Here is an 18026-nt window from a genome sequence, read left to right on the forward strand (position 1 = left end):
GTTCCCCCCTTATCGAACGCGACGATTTGAATCCGTCGCGGATGAAACCGTCGCCAGAGTCGTCGCAGCCAATCATCAGGCGGGAGTCTGACGTTTCTTCGATCTCACTAACACAAACAGCAGCAGAGGTGGTGCTTGATTCGTTGCGATGATTCAGAAATGCCGACTGGAAGTTGGCAGCGCGTTTTGTTATGAAAGCAACATACAATATGTTTATTATTTTGCTATTGCTCACTCTCCATAAGCTTAAAATAAGAAGATCCGGTGCGTTGGTGCCGGCTTCAATGAAATTTGTTCCCATAAAATCGAGAGTAGCTGTAAAACTTAGCCATTGTACCGGTCCACTTGGGATTCTACAGCGAGCTTTGTCCTTAAGAGCGAAGGTACGGTTCAATAAGAAGTCTTTCGTCCTGTGCACGTTCTTCTAGATCTGTTACAACTCTATCTTCTGTGCTTGTAACGTCGCCATTGAGGTGCTCATTGTAATCCTGCCGCCACCTCTCGACCACCTCACGCTTGTTCGTGGGAAGAGTCCCGTGGTTGTCTCGGAAAATGCCGGCTTGTGGCACAAAGCCTCTGCGCGTGCGGTTCAGCTTCACATAGAACTTCCATGCGTCCTTAGCGCGGTACAGCTATTCCATCGCATCGCGATCTCGTTCTTCTTGCTGATGCTTTTTCCTCCGGAAGAGCACTGCCCTTGGTACTGCCTATTTCGCGCCTGTCAGTAACGTGCCTCATTCGTGCCCTCGTACGCTGTTGCAATATTCTCGCCCATGTTGCATTTTTCTCGTTTCTCTACTGTCCATATTCACCGTTATATCAGTCGATTCGGTAAGTTTTCTATGTATTTTTTTATATCAAAACAAGTTCCTGCTTTTCCTCCAAATATTGTGATTTTACTTCGAAGATGAATTCCAAGGGAATTTGCTTGAGCTAGTTGGGAATCGCCGTTAAATTTCAAGGGGCGTTTCAATGCGTTCTTGTAAAACTATAGACTTTTATGTTAATGCTCTTATCACGTTAAACGACCTCTAGACTGATTCTCTGTAAAATAATATACGTAACACGCATTCAAAAGTTTAATGCTGAACTTTTGAACTAGAATTTTCCATATTTTTTATAACGAAAACTTTTTATCTCGACGAATTCTTCTGAAAACACATTGGAGCACCCCTCCGACTATGCTCCTCCATCCTTACCATCATCAGCTGGCAGCATCGTCAGCATGAGCAGCAAAAAAGAAATGTCAGATTAAATCAAAACAAACCACACCAACCGAGAGAGAGAACCTCACGCACGTGTTGCTCCTACGTTAAATATGTCAAAGCGATGTGTCAGTTTGGTTGCTATCTCGCTCTACATTCGAACGACGATTCCAACGGCGATTCGAACGGCGATTCCAAAAACGACGGTTCTGATTCGTCGTGTTCAGTTAGCAAATCCACGTACAATATTCCGTCAGTAAAATTTCCAGCAACTAATTCACATATTCCTCCTGGAATTCCTTTGGACATTCCTTCCACAAATGATGCGGTCTTTCTTCCGCGGATTTCCGTACGGATTTCTTCTGAGATACAGATCGTCCAGGGTATTTTTCAGGATTTCTGTTCTTGGATTTGATCGTCCGTTTTATCAAGTAATTTCCTGGAACTAACATAAGCGTGCTTTACCGTTACTGGCGTCACAGCTCCAAGTATCATATGTATGAAATAGATAAACAGTATGTCCACTTTCTTAGCTCTTAGTTTCAGAAGGGGTTTAATGGGTTCTAGGGAACTTTCAATGGGGATTCAGGCTTTTCGTTGAGTTGATCAGATGTCTCTGAAATCCCCTGAAACTCCTAGAAAATCCTTGGAATGCCCCTCAAACCGCCCTGAACACCATGAAATGTCCCTCTAACTCTACTAAAAATGATTGAACCAATTTGCAACACCCTTAAAACTTCCTAGAACTTCCTCTGCAATACTGCTAGAAATCCCCTTGAGTGCCCCTGAAATCCCCTGTAACGCATCTGTAACGCCCTGAATTTTCATCAAATCCCCTTGAACACCCCTGAAACACTCCTGAAACGCCCCGGAAACCTTAGCAACAGCCATGGAACGCTCCGAAACCCCCTGGAACACACCTACCACCCCTTGAAAGCCCCTTAAATTTTCTGGAACGTCCATGAAACTTCTTGAAATCCCCTGGAATGCCCCTGAAACTCTCTGTAACACTCTAGAAACCCCTGGAGCACCGATGAAAACCCTGGAACGCTACTAAAATTCCCTGGAACTTCCCTGGAATCCTTTGTATGTTTCTGGACCGCCCCTGAAACTCCAGCTTTAGCTCTCCACCAACATGCCAGCCGACCGACACGCCAACTACCTCGCGCTGATTGGTTGGCGCCTTTTTCAAACTACTGCCAATAGCCACCGAGTTGATAAGAATACAAAGAAGCCATTCATTATAAATACGAGACCCATTCAGAAATTTTGTCATTCAGTTTTTAGCCGTTGTATGGCACACGCGTAATAAATCGTTTCGAAAGCAGAAAGCAGTTTTCTTTCTTCAAGCAGCCGAACCACTAGTCCTTTTCAGGACAGAGTTATTGGAACCGATTTTCCGCAGCCTGAGCATCGACACCCCCGGCATTCCGAGCAAGAATTCGCCGCCCCAGCAGGGATCCTCCAACCGAGAAGATTGCCCTCATCATCTAGTATCCGTGATCGGACATCCCCTAGAAAGCCTCTGAAACGCCATGCAACACCTGAAACTTCTTGAAAATCCCTCAAACGCCCCTAAAACACTTCAGAACCCTCCTGGAGCCCCTGCAACGCTGCTGAAACATTTTGGAACGTCCCTGATACTCTTTGAAAAATCATGGTATGCCCTTGAAACCACCTATAACACTCCTGAAACGCCCTGAAACCCAAGGAAAGCCCTAGAACGTTCCTGGAGTCACCTAGTGTCCTGGAACACCTTCAACGTTCCGTAGCGACGTTTGTGGAACCCCCTACAATGCCTCTGAAGCCCTTGGAATGCCACTGAAATCCTTTGAAACGGATGTTAAACCCCTTCAAACACTTGAGCATCTTGCAAACCCCCTGTAACGCTCCCAATACGCTCTGGAACACAACTGAAGTCTTCGGAAACCTCTATGAACGCCATTGAAGGCCGTGTAACGCCACTAAGTTCCTCTGAGATGGCTCTAGAACACCTTGAAACGTCCCTGAAACCTCTACACAACTGAAACTCCGTGAAAACCCTTGGAACATCCATGAAACGCTCTGTAACGCCCCTGAAATGCGATAACATATCGTTGACTCTCGCAGAATGTCCCTGGACATTTGTGGCATGAATGTCACAAATGGGGGATAACGTGCCTCTGGAGCCGGCCCTCTGATGCCCCTGAAATGCTCCCGAAATTCCCGGGAATAGCCCTGAAACCACATGGACTAACACCAAAACACTTTGAAGACCCCTGTAACGCCCTTAAGGGCGAACGGGACGGTCGAAGAAATATCCGCCATTGCTCTGTTGCCTACTAAGATGGTAATCTCAGATTCTACTTCATATAATGGAACAAAAACTGATCATTGTGTATGCTCACTTGCAGTTAATATGCTGATTGTTTTGCAGACTCTTCTGTGCGATGGAAATCGAGATTACCATCTTCAAAATCGCGAGGCAAATTGTTAGCAAGATAGGGATTGTAGGAAAATTAACACGGCGTCCCTTTTCAACTTAAATGCCCTGAAATTCATGTAAAATCCCTGAAACGCCCCTGAAATCTCTTGGAATACTCCTGCTATGCCTCTCATAAGCCCTGTAATAAGATCCGTAAGTAGTGGGTTGAGGTCAAATAGTTATTTCGAATACAAGAAGCCCAACATGAAAATTGCGACATATATCAATGTAACGAAGAACGACTGACAGTTTTATCATTGAAAATGGCCAAATACACAAGGCCGAAACGACGGGCAATACAAAACCAGTCGTTTTGAATTTCTCCAGACTGAGAAAGCCAGTTAAAGTAATAAAACTTTATTTGATTATGAAAATTATGAAATGTTCTAGTACCGACTTTTCGAACCCTCTAAGCAGAATACCCTCTTCGAATGAGTGTAATCAGTTTCGTACCTTTTAATACCGCCCTATGTTGCTTATCCTTCGACAGATACGGGTTATTACGACAGGAGGGTTATTACTTGGTAGGCTTATGTCAGACGACATGTAGAACAGATAGATTCTCATGAATTTTGACTGAGTGTGTTCAGACTGAGCATTTCTTCGAAGTTTTCAATAACAAGTGTGTTGCTCACTCCACACTCCACACTCCACACTACTACCTATGAGGGCTTCGTGGTCGCCAAAGTAAACGGGGTCTTCTTCTGTAGCTGTTATGCGCCTCCGCGGTGGCCGATCGAGCAGTTCACGCAAACGCAGGACTGTCAGGATGGCCTCTATGGTCAAATGGCAGCGCGCGTGGGACAGTTCCACCAAAGGAAGGTGGACCCATAGGTTGATACCGAGGGTAGATAGTTGGATTAATAGGCGCCATGGGGAAGTTACATTCCACCTGACACAGGTCCTTACAGGTCATGGTTGCTTCCGACAGTATCTACACCGTTTCGGGCATGCGGATTCTCCCGAATGCCCAGTGTGCAATGGTTTAGAGGAAACGGCGGAACACGTTTTGTTCGTGTGCCCGCGTTTTCGCACAATGCGTGACCGCATGCTTGCCACATGCGGGGAGGACACAACTCCGGACAACTTGGTCCAGAGGATGTGTAGGGATGAGGTTAGCTGGAATGCCGTTTCAACGGCTATCACCCATATCGTCTGGGAGCTACAGAGGAGGTGGCGCGTGGACTCGGAGAATGGCTAGTCCAGATGCAGTACAAGAGATGGTCCAGGGGTTCGGAGTCGGCTTCGTAGGTCATACCGGTGCCCTGCGGTCGAGATCGACCCTTACAGCGATTAAGTGGCCGCGGAGAGGAAGTCCCGGTAGCGGTGCTGTCGTGGCGTCAGTCTACTGGGTTGGATCTGAGCCCGCGGTTGGAAAGGGGTTCCCGGCAAGGGTCGGGGTAGGTGAGACCCTGCTGTCTGCAACCTACGGATGCATCTGGTAGGGCCTGAAGGGTAGTGATACCCTTCCTTTGCGGGCAGGTCAGATCGGGTTGCATGTGGGCATCAGTTCTTGATGTCCGCTCAGCAGTAGGGCGCGGGCGGGGTTGACCCTGTCCGCCTTCCGAGGACAAAGGGAGTGGCGAGGACCACTCGGGAAACTGGCTAAGCGCCAGCATGCTACCGTGATGGACTCTCCAGAGCGAGTCATCGATGATCGTTGCTGCTAGGCTACGGCAGCTAACCTTGAGGGTGCGATATGCACTAGCCCCTCTCTGAAGCAATACCTTCTTGGTGGTTCCGGAGGGACGTAGGGTTTGGCGACCATAGGAATGTGTCTTAGTGGGTCAAGGAGAGAGTAGTCCTGGCTTCTACTAGTGTTGTAGAAGACGGCCTTAACCCCACACTATCCTAACCTTCCTGTTAGGGTGTCTGATGAGCATATTTATCCCCCTATGGTTTAGAAGGAAAAAAAAAGTAACCTTAGCGAGAGCTCCCAGAAGTGGTTCTGGAGAGGTTTCACCCCTGTCAGGACCTCTAGGTTCGCATTATGCGTTGAGTGCATACAGCCGAGGGCAATACGCAAACAACGGTATTGATTTTTTTTTCAACTTTATTAGGTGGCAGTTTGCTGCTGAGAGGAAACAGAAAAAACCATACTCGAGAACAGAGAGAATAGTCGTTTTGTACAGTTTTATGAGGTCTTCCGGGTGAGCACCCCACCATGTTCCGGTAATTGTGCGTTGAAAATTGATCCTTTGTTGATATTTTTGCACCAAATACCAAATACTTGGGTACCCCAAGTGCCTTTTGAATCAAACCAGACCCCAAGGTATTTCGAAGTTGAAGACTGGTCGATTTCTGTTCCCAAAAGCTTAAGTTTCAGTTAGGATGGATTCCGCTTTCTAGAAAAAACAACCAATTGAGTTTTTAGCGGAGCGAACTCTATCCCTAAACCTCTTGCCCAACCGGACAGATAATTTAGGGAATTTTGCAATGGTCTTTGCAACATTTCTGCATGTGGGACTTTTAAAGAAACCACAGCATCATCTGCAAGTTGTCTCAGCTTGCATTGGCCATCCAAACAACTGTCAATGTCTTTCACATAGAAATTATAAAGCAAGCGACTTAAACATGAGCCTTGGGGTAGGCCCATGTAGCTAATTCTGAAAGTTGTCAGTTGTCCAAGATTGAAGCTCATATGTTTTTCGGACATCAAATTATACAAGAAATTATTTAAAATTCCTGGAAGTCCACTATTGTGCAGTTTTTCTGCCAGTTTGCTTATGGAAACTGAATCAAAGGCGCAAATTATTTAAAATTCCTGGAAGTTCACTATTGTGCAGTTTTTCTGTCAGTTTGCTTATGGAAACTGAATCAAAGGCGCCCTTAATATCCAAGAAAACTGATGCCAGTTGCTCCTTTTCCGCAAAGGCCAGTTGAATATCTATTGAAAGCAACGCTAACCGTTTGTTCCTTTGCCCTTACGAAACCCGAACTGTGTATTGGAAAGCAAGTTATCCGATTCAACCCAATGGTCGAGTCGCGATAGGATCAATTTCCTTAAACATGATAACATAGCAATTGGGCGGTATGAATTATGATCAGACGCTGGTTTACCAGGCTTTTGAATAGCTCTTACTTTGACCTGTCTCCATTCATGCGGAACGATGTTGTTCTCCATTAACCCGTAAACACCCAGGACGGTCTACTTTTGGTAGAGATGCAATATCTTCTTTGTTTTGATACATTTTACCCCGAATTTTTTTATAGTCAAGGGGAATAGTTGTACTAAGAAATGTATGGTGCCTCCCCCTTTTGCTGGTAGCCGAAAACATGGCTTTTTTATGAATTCTACAAGTTTTTGCTCAAATTTCATCGTTTTGCTAATCATCAATGGTTTTACTGATCCTTGACATGCAATGTATTACTACCATAGTCTGTTGAAGTTTTGATCCCAAAGCTATTCTAAGGCCTCCAAAGTACTCCGGAGTTTGCGTCACAAATCCAACATTCTAAACCAAATTTGATACACGATGAATCATCACAGCACATAGTCTACGCTACTCAGAAAGCCTCAAAGCACTCCTAGAAAAATTATGGTACATGAATTGGGTGATCTAGGTCATCCAAATTACTCTGGAATTCATTTTCTTAAGATCTACAACATATACCATCATTTGTGTTCACTCTGTTTGAGTAATTTAGCCACGTTGATGTCCATCAGACCTCGCAATGTTACGAGCAATTCAATATTGTGGTAGTTGGACATTCCGTGAAATACAAATGGCCTCCAAAACACTTTGAAGTTTGGGTTACGATATCTACATTATGTATTATGCTTAAATTGTAAAAAAATATTCGTGGAATGTAATCTATACCTCTATACTGCTGATGGAGCCTCATTGCACAACTATAATGCTTTTGGTACATGCATGGGATATTCCAGGCTTTACAAACTATGAATAAATGTTTTGACTCAAGTAAAGGTTGCATGAATCAAATCACTTACCAAAGTGAATCCAAATCATGTGACTCTCCCCTCCCCACTAACAAAAACTGCTTCCCGTGACAGTCGTGGAGAAGATGAGGTGATCTCGGTCTCTAGTAGCAACGTACGTCACACTAACATTCCTTTCCTTCCTCGATGACCGTAAGGACGTGGCCGGCGCCGTTATTGACTAATAAAGTCTGGAATTCTCGAACTGTGCACATTGAGAGCGGTAGCTACTCCCAAGCTCCGTTTGTTGGTTCCTTGTGCAATTTCGATTGTTCTGGTCAATCACGGAGTAGCAACTACGAATTGTACGGTCATCTATGCTCATGCTCTATGCTCATGCTCATCTTTATCTTTATTTGGATCAGGGAAAAGCCCCCTTGAGTAGAACAACATACATATAGCTCATCCTCAAAAGGGCGCAAAACCTCCTCGTCTTTTCGTATCAACAGAATACATAGTTTCCCAACGATACAATTATTGCTTAAACATAACAATACACAATACTTAAATTTAAATACACTAACCTACTATTATTAACAAATTTTTAAGATGAAGAAGAGGCGAGGATTTGGTAATATTTCTTACGGAGAGTAACACGAGAGACATGGAAGTCGAACTCAGGCGAACAACGATTAAAGGTACGGCACATGCTCATGAACGGTTCATTGTGTCCATAATTTGTACGAGCGCCTCGAAGAAAAAGAAAGGGACTAGTTCTGAAGTACAAATTTAATTGCGAAAGCAAGGCAGAGCAATCAATTTTTGACTGCAAGAGATCAGAAATGAATAGTGCTTTTGAAACATCACGACGAACATGAAGGAGCTCCAACCCAAGCAGCTTACAGCGATCTTCGTAGTTTGGTAGGAATTAGGACCATCAAGGTCTACAGGCTCTACTCTTGTTTCTGTTCACTATCGGCATAATTCTTTCACGATTGTATCTATTGCACCTCATAATATTACGAGTATCTCTATGTGTTGCCTTTTGGGTGTCCACTGGCATTAAAATAGACCCAATGTATTTTGAAGTATGTATTACCCGGCTGGTCGGATGGACCTGCCCTAGCACGAGAGACTCTTAGGGTCGGCGTGAGATCGTCATGGGTTCAAGGAAAGGCACTCTTCTTTCTTTAATTAGTTTTATTAGACTTACGAGGTGTGTGAGTGTGGGAGGTGTGGCGTGTAACTCGTCTCGATGAGGCCGGCCGGCGGAAGTGCAGCACGTGGAGGGGTTCTTGACGATTCGGGCTGTCTTCGGAGTACACAAAACGGCGTGGCTTGACCGGCGAGGCCGATGCTTCGGAGTACTGGGGTCTTCCAGGGTTGCACCAAGGGGTCAGAGGACGCTATGGACTCTCAAACGGGTCGTCGTACTGGGCACTTTTTAGACGGAGGTCCTAAAGCGGACCTTCTAGGCTGCTTCCAGGTGTTCCCCACAGATTTTGGCGGCTCGTGGTAGACCTTTAGCAGGCCAACGGTAATGGGTCCTAGTAATGCGGTTAGGAAATCGTTTTACGTTCGAGTGGCTACTGCACAGAGAACAGACATCCAAGTCCAGTTTAGAAACTGTGTAAGGAATTTAACGGCCATTTGAAATCGGCAACACAAGTGGCAATAGCGTGGCGCTGCAATCGGTTAATTTCCCATACTAATTTAATTCACCACTTGAAATGTTTCAATTCACCACTGACTGTGGCAATATGGTGTTTGGTGGCGTTAGTGTTGTCATCGTGTATTGGTTTGCAACCTTACTCAAGTAAAGATTCAAATCCTTACACAACCTTCCGAATGAAATTTGTTCTAGCCTGGATGTCTGTTCTCTGTGGCTACTGGGTGTTGTTAGAACCCCGTAAAATGGGTCTCTTCCGGTTACCATACCTGATTCCAACTTCGGTAATCGCGCACTGTTAACTAAAAAATCTTAGTACTCAAAAAACGTACCACTAACGGTCAACTTAAACTTCGTATTCGGTAATTTTCCGTGTCTGTCTACTGTGAGCTCTAGATCAGAATAGACCTTAGCTCTAGCGCTATTCGACCCAGTAGCCTGCTCCCCCTTTTCCTTTCTTTTCCCTCATCATCATTTATTCTCTTTTTGACGTGGCATTCATCTGACAACTCTCTTATCCCCTCTTTTTCGAACCCTCCGTGCTTTTAGATTGTTAGGCGTGTTCAAGGTGTTTTCGTGTTTTAACCATTTTTGTCCCTACTCCCTTATGGTCCACTGCACGAATTTATTCTGGCCTGCTTACTCTCACACGAAATTTGACGTTTGAGAGGTGTCAGCACCGCTCAAACGTCAAATTTCCTGTGAGAGTAAGCAGGCCAGCATGAATTCGTGCAGTGGACCATACTATGAGTGGAAAGAGACCGATATAGCCACAAAGTCATCAAGTTATTAATAGAATATGGTCGATAAATCAGAATATGATGTAAATCTAAGGATATTTTATTGTAGCAAATGCTCGCGGAATATAATCTACGCTACTCTTAGAGCCTCAGAGAGCAATTCTGATAGCTGAGCAACATCCACTTGGTGATCTAAGTTATCCAAACTATTCTGGGATTCAGACCTTCAAGATCCACAAGCTTTACTCTTGAATCTCTTTACTTTATCCACAGAGAACAGACATCCAGGCTAGAACAAATTTCATTCGGAAAGTTGTGTAAGGATTTGAATCTTCACTTGAGTAAGGTTGCAAACCAACATACGATGACAACACTAACGCCACCAAACACCATATTGCCACAGTCAGTGGTGAATTGAAACATTTCAAGTGGTGAATTAATTTAGTATGGGAAATTAACCGATTGCAGCGCCACGCTATTGCCACTTGTGTTGCCGATTTCAAAAGGCCGTTAAATTCCTTACACAGTTGCGGAACTGGACTTGGATGTCTGTTCTCTGTGCTTTATCAGTGTAGCCTCTCTGCAATAGCAATAGCGTGGCGCTGCAATCGGTTAATTTCCCATACTAATTGAATTCACCACCTGAAATGTTTCAATTCACCACTGACTGTGGCAATATGGTGTTTGGTGGCGTTAGTGTTGTCATCATGTATTGGTTTGCAACCTTACTCAAGTAAAGATTCAAATCCTTACACAAATTTCCGAATGAAATTTGTTCTAGCCTGGATGTCTGTTCTCTGTATCCATTCTATACAAATTTCGTTTTGAACTTTTCTCACAGCCAGGTCACATCAGCTTCACGCATCAGATCTGATTGTTACAGATGCCGAACAGCGGTAGCGCGCCAACTCCGTCGTTGTACGTTTTGGAGTTCACCACCACAGAAGACAGTAGGAGAGAAGAAAGTTCAACCATACTAACCACTTGGCATCGTTTCTTTCGTTGCAGCAAATTCACCACATTCACTACACCGGCGCCCGTAATTCCTAGTTGAAACACCAAGATGTCGTGGTGGGTTACACGGACAACATCCACCTCATCCAGCACATCTAGTAACTCGCATCTTGTACTTAACCCAGGCTGTCTGAAAACGACAGCCGGACTGTTGAAATTGGCGCAACTGGTGAGTATGCAAAGGTGATCTTTTATTATTCTTCACGGAGAAAGCAAAAACTAGAAATAGGTAGGGTAACGAACCACTTGGGCAGCGGCCGGTATTTTGGGCACTCTTCGCTATAACGCAGTCAATTCCAAACTAATTGACTTGAAATGTTGTACATGACTAGATACTATACGTATCTCATCGCGTTCCAAAAATTGTGTCAATTGGTTCAGAATTGGCTGAGTTATAACAGAAAAGCGCCCCAAAATAGGACCCCTGCCGAGATGGTTCCACTTCCCTAATCAAAATTTAGTCTGATTTAAACTGCTTTTCATGTTAAAATGGACACCAACAAAATACTGGTTTGATTTGACTTCTGTCGGCAGTTGTCTTCAACTGATATTCTTGTTCGTTTAAGCGTTGTTAGAATCTACAAACATTGAGTTGAACTTGAATAGTACTTTTAAACCATTTTAACCCACACACGAACTGAACGACGGACAAAAACTGCCAATACTTTTGACCAAGAGGTTTCCAATAAAATTGATTACTTGTCATCAGCGACAAAATTACTCTGATTACTCATTAAATACCATGATTACTATGATTATTTTTTTGATTATCAAGATTACTGTTGATTACTCATGATTACCGTGATCACCCCATGATTACAATTAATAACTCCTGATTACCACAGAGAACAGACATCCAGGCTAGAACAAATTTCATTCGGAAAGTTGTGTAAGGATTTGAATCTTCACTTGAGTAAGGTTGCAAACCAACATACGATGACAACACTAACGCCACCAAACACCATATTGCCACAGTCAGTGGTGAATTGAAACATTTCAAGTGGTGAATTAATTTAGTATGGGAAATTAACCGATTGCAGCGCCACGCTATTGCCACTTGTGTTGCCGATTTCAAAAGGCCGTTAAATTCCTTACACAGTTGCGGAACTGGACTTGGATGTCTGTTCTCTGTGTGATTACTGTCGTAGCCGGACGTCACGCCGGGACTACCACCAGTGCCCAGCATTCTCACTGCTGTCGTTTGGCCGGGCAGACGCTACAGCTTCTCAACGGACGTTCAGCGATCTGCTGCTGCTCTCTGCCAAACAACTGCTGTTGTACTGCTGTCTTCGGAGGGTTGTTTCTTCGGGAGTAAAGGTGTGCTGTCTTCAGCGCTCGATCGTAGAATGACTCATCCGAGTGATTGCATCACTTTATAAAGATGAAGCAGGCAAGATTTAGAAGCGAGGCGACCAATCAGAATCGACGGAGGGGAAACAGTAATGGGGAATCACCGAACAGAGTGTAACGACGAAAAACAACAACAAAGAAGAAGAATTAAGAGAAAGAGGCTCCACCTTTTCATTTTCAACGGGGAACATTTTTGACTCCTAATTTTCGCATCGGATTTTGTTTTCAAACACAAATTTTATGTTTATGTTTATAGGGTATCGCGCCACTTGGGCGGTGGCTTCTATATTCGTCTGTTTTCCACTATAACTCAGTCAATTTTGAACCAATTGACTTGAAATGTTGTACACGGGTAGATACTATACCTATCTCACCACATTCCAAAGGTTGTCTCAATTGGTTCAAATTTGACTGAGTTATAGTGGAAAACAGACGACTATAGAAGCCACCGCCCAAGTGGCGCGATTCCCTACCTATATTCATTCAGCGCACCGGTATCTTACACTACAATTACCTATGATTACCATATCTGGCCAAACATGTCTAAAGGTCCAATATGCAAAAGAGAGGCTCTCTTTAAGGCCAGTAGTACACAGGGTCAAATATTTGACAAGGAAAGAACTCAAGAAACAACATCAGTTTGACACTAATGAAAATTCGATCGAGTCAAACAAGATGTTTGAGCATTGGTTTCTTTTTAGACAAATATTTGACCCTGTGTACTAGCAGCTTAAGTCTGCTCTCTTTCGATTATAACGTGCTTATATATATTAATTTTGATTTACTTTTTGCGTCAGAATGTAGTTAGAGCAATCCTTTTCCGATCTACACATAACAAATAGACTCCTAAAAAGAAAAATATTTCCAGATTTTGTTGTATATCACGAAAAAGCATACTATTCTGATCCCAATAGTATTTTTCGAACTGCAACAATGTAAGAATAGTTAACTAACTCGAAAATATAATAATGGTAAACAGTTGTAGTAACGGTATTACATGTGAATACTTCGATGGTTCGGTTTAGAATGAATGTTTATTGCAACAAATCTTACTTGCTAAGTTACATCGAATTTTGAATCGATCAGATATGTATCGATCCGCACTTACACATTCTAAGCATCTAGAGGGAGAAAGATAGATTTGCGCTGTGCCAGGCAACCATAGCCATAGCAACCAGATGGGTAAAGTAAAATAGAATGCATAATGCTGACTGTTACATTGCAGTTCGTTCGCATTTGTGTTCTCACGCCACATGTTGGCTTCCCGACCAGAAGCTCCTAACAAGATTATAACAAAATTATTAGAACTGTTGTTAGAAATAACACAATTTGAAATAATTTTGTTGTAAGGATTCGTATATGTGAATAACCATAACAGAATTGTAACAAAATTTGTTATAATTTTAAAAACAAAACTCTAACAAAACTGGTATTATTTATTCAATCAGATATATAACAGCATTTGTTACATTATGCATATTGAAGAAAATTTCTCATAACAAAATTTCGTAACACATTTATTGTAGTATTTGCTACATTTTTTTGTAACAAAATAATTTCAAAATTTGTTGGGTTTTTTGTATTGACGCGAAATAGTTTGACCATGTTTGTAATATTGACCACTCGAGCCAAAAGCCATATAACAAAACTTATAGCATTCATTTAGAACGCAACGCTAAAATCGTCATGTTAAACCACCCCCCCCCCTCCTCTTCCATTACGCTTTTTTGTATGAAAGTCCTAAAATTTTTGTATGAACCGTAACGATCGGTTGTACTTTCCGCTCTCCCTTGAGCGAAAATGCAACAGAACAACTTGTTATGTATCAATTACAGTCATTGCACAATTATGGGTCACTCTGTCACAATTATTATTCAGACAGTTCACCATGCAATTCAAATGGAATTGACCTATAATTGTGGGTAACTCATGATTGTGCTATGACTGTAGTTATAATCTGCCAAATTCCTCCCAAACCAGCAGTGCTTTGAAGCTACTATCGTTATGCGATATCATTACAGCTGGAAGGTGTAATAGAAAAAAAACTGTTGGGATATCACCATGGCTTGTCGAATGTAAACATTATTTTCAATACAAACTGTAAGCTGGAATACAGCTGGAAATCTAATACTTCACAGCTATCTTTTTTCTATTTTTTTTTGGGTTCTTCTATTGCACTCTAATCTAAAACCGGAATAGTTTCCGGATGATGTGCCAATCGAATAAGAATCCTCACCAACAAAATAGCTGCTTTCAAAGAGTACGGTTTTGGTACTGTTGCAGCGCTTTGTAGCGTTTTAAAGAACATTCTTTCTGCTGGAAGCTGTGGCGAATAACCTGTTAACGCAACAGCACAGTATTGTTTAGATGATGTTGGGTTAGTTTTATGGCACAATTGTAATGTCTTGTCTGGTTTGTTACACACCAGCAAGTAAACATTGACATCAGATCATTAGCTTTTCTTTCTTCTCTGTTAACTTTAGTTTTGAATTGTTACGCGATAGATAGTCGGGTAAACAACGTGAAAAAAAGTTTGGAACTTTTTATCAGACCGTTTTAAAATTTTGGTAGGATGTCAAAGATACAGTAGACGTTCGATAACTGCAACGTGTTTACGTTTCGCTTAGCGAACAAAAATCCGATAACTGGAACGCCTGACAGTATCAACAAACCATCAACTGACGTTAAATGAACGTGAACTTCATTCGTCTGTTCATTTGGGCTAACATGGCGCACCATTTTGACATTAGGCGGTGCGATAACTGCAAATTTGTTGCACTTACCGGACTTGCAGTTAAAAGTAATTCAGTTAAACCGCTTGCACTGACCGAACGTCTACTGTAACTACCTTTTTGAAAATAACCGTTTCCGAGATATTCGGAATTTAACTTCATGAGTCTCTCAAAAAAAAAAATGCACTATTTTCATAAGTTATTCGATGCTCCATCAACACCCAGTGCATTTCGTAAGCTTGACGTAAGTCTGACATCAGTCTTACGGTCAGTCTTACAGAGCTTGACATCAGACTGATGTAAGACTGACGGTCAGTCTGATGTCAAACGATTCTGCAGCGTTTGCGTCAAGCTGTCGGGCTTCGAACATCCGAGCTGGAGTTCGACGAATCAGACTGACGTAAGCCTGATGTCAAGCTAGAACGTCGAACCCTTGTCAAGCTCGTTTTTACGGGATTTCTTCTTCTTTTTTGTATTGATTTTGTGATTTCAGCACCAACAATTCAAAAGCACGTAACTGTTTTTGTAAGCAAGAGCGCGATTGCTCTTGTTTACAAAAACGGTTACGAACTTTTGAAATGTTGGTGCTCAATGATTTAAAAAGCAAGAAACCTGCAAGAAACTTTATTTTATTTATTTATTTGTTTATTTATTCGTTTAAAATAATATATTAATAATTGGGTAAATTAAGAGTATCTTAAAAGTAACTTAACAATTATAGATATACCGTGAGGGTCCCGAGAGAAGAGTTGGTAATTCTTTGAGATACAGGGGGAAATGTACATAAAGATTCCACGAATAAACTGGAGATCTGGCATTATTAAAAATAATCGTTTTATATCTGAGCATTTCGAGAGAATATGATTCTTGGGTATACCAAAATGATTCTTAGGATTCCAGAAAAAAAATAAGCTTGCCATTCTTAGGAAAAGCAAAAGACGTTTGTTTCCGGCCGGGAATTCTTTCAAAAGTATTTCGGGAATTTTTCCAGAAGTTCCTCGGGAATTCTTCCAGAAGTTCCTCGGGAATTCTTCCAGAAGTACCTCGGAAATTCTTCCACGAGTTCCTCAAGAATTCTTGCAGAAGTTCCTCGGGAATTCTTTCAGAAGTTCCTCGTAAATTCTTCCAGAAGTTCCTCGGGAATTCTTCCAGAAGTTCCTCGGGAATTCTTCCTCATATTCCAACGGAATCCTCCCAGACGTTCCTCGAGAATTCTTCCAGAAGTACCTCGGGAATTCTTCCAGAAGTTCATCGGACATTCTTCCAGAAGTTCCTCGGAAATTCTTCCATATATTGCTCCGGAATTCTTCCAGATGTTCCTCGGGAAATCTTTCAGAAGTTCCTCCGGAATTCTTCCAGAAGTATATCGGGCATTCTTCCAGAAGTTCCTTGTGAATTCTTCCTCATATTCCTCCGGAATTTTTCCAGAAGTTCCTCGGGAATTCTTCCAGAAGTTCCTCGGGAATTCTTCCAGAAGTTCCTCGGGAATTATTCCAGAAGTACCTTGGGAATTCTTCCAGAAGTTCCTCGGGCATTCTTCCAGAAGTTCCTCGGGCATTCTTTCAAAAGTTCCTCGGGAATTCTTCCAGAAGTTCCTCGGGAATTCTTCCAGAAGTTCCTCGGGAATTCTTCCAGAAGTTCCTCGGGAATTCTTCCTCAAATTCCAACGGAATCCTCCCAGAAGTTCCTCGAGAATTCTTCCAGAAGTACCTCGGAAACTCTTTCAGAAGTTCATCGAGAATTCTTTCAGAAGTTCCTCAGGAATTCTTTCTCATATTCCAACGGAATCCTTCCAGAAGTTCCTCGGAAGTTCTTGCAGAAGTTCCTCATGAATTCTTCTAGAAGTTCCTCGGGAATTCTTCCAGAAGTACCTCGGAAATTCTTCCAGAAGTTCCTCGGGAATTCTTCCAGAAGTTCCTCGAGAATTCTTCCAGAAGTTTCTCGGGAATACTTTCAAAAGTTCCTAGGGAATTCTTCTAGAAGTTCCTCAGAAATTCTTCTAAAAGTTCCTCGGGAATTCTTCCAAAAGTTCCTCGGAAATTCTTCCAGAAGTTCCTTTAGGAATCTTTCCAGAATTTCCTCGGGAATACTTCCAGAAGTTCCTTGGGAATTCTTCCAGAAGTTCCTCGGGAATTCTTCCAGAAGTTCCTCCGGAATTCATCCAGAAGTTTCTCGGTAATTCTTCCAGAAGTCCCTCGGGAATTCCTCCGGAATTCTTCCAGAATTTTCTCGGGAATTATTTCAAAAGCTCCACAGGAACTCTTCCAGATGTTTCTCGGGAATTCTTCCAGAAGTTCCTCGGGAATTCTTCCATAAGTTCCTCAGAAATTTTTCCAGAATTTCCTCGGGAATTCTTCCAGAAGTTCCTCGGGAATTCTTCCAGATATTCCTCAGGAATCTAACCAGAATTTCCTCTGGAATTCTTCCAGAAGTTCGTCGGGAATTCTGGAATTCTTCGGGTATTCTTCCAGAATTTCCTGGGGAATTCTTCCAGGAGTTCTCGGGGAATTCTTCCAAAAGCTCCTCGAGAATTCTTCGGGAAATTCTTGAAAATCAATAAGGATTCTCGGAAATTCCTAGCCATCTGGGATGTATCCTACGAATTTAAGAAAATATTCCCAACCATTTCTGTGAGTCAAAAGCGTCTCGGAAAATATTTAAAAAATTCTTGAAAATCTCCAAGGATTCTCAGAAATTCCCAGTCATCTGGGATGTATTCTACAAATTTCAGAAAATATTCTCAATCATTTCTGTGAGTCAAAAACATCCCGGAAAATATTTAAATAATTCCCGAAAATCCCTAGGGATTCTCAGAAATTCCTAGTCATCTGGGATGTATCTTACAAATTTCAGAAAATATTCTCAATCATTTGTGTGAGTCAAAAGCGTCCCGGAAAATATTTAAATAATTCCTGATAATCCCAGAGGACTCTCAGAAATTCCCAGTCATCTGGGATGTATCTTACGAATTT

General features: G+C 42.4%; 1 protein-coding gene across 5 annotated transcripts in view; it reads left to right on the forward strand.

Moving 5' to 3' along the window:
• LOC109433005 (MAL-like protein) overlaps positions 1 to 18026 on the forward strand; it is a 141596-nt gene that overhangs the window by 12165 nt on the left and 111405 nt on the right. For 4 of the 5 annotated variants that reach the window (XR_009996155.1, XM_029858468.2, XM_062845188.1 and 1 more), the window contains exon 2: positions 10967 to 11141. The exons of the other annotated variant lie outside the window; for it this stretch is intronic. Coding sequence is in view for 3 of the 4 variants with exons in the window: in XM_029858468.2 (XP_029714328.1) it covers positions 11022 to 11141 (120 nt within the window). In the remaining variant the exon portion in view is untranslated. The remainder of the gene's footprint in view (positions 1 to 10966; positions 11142 to 18026) is intronic. 5 annotated transcript variants of the gene reach the window in all.

The sequence above is a fragment of the Aedes albopictus genome, chromosome 1 (genome assembly GCF_035046485.1).
Source record: "Aedes albopictus strain Foshan chromosome 1, AalbF5, whole genome shotgun sequence".
Classification (NCBI taxonomy): domain Eukaryota; kingdom Metazoa; phylum Arthropoda; class Insecta; order Diptera; family Culicidae; genus Aedes; species Aedes albopictus.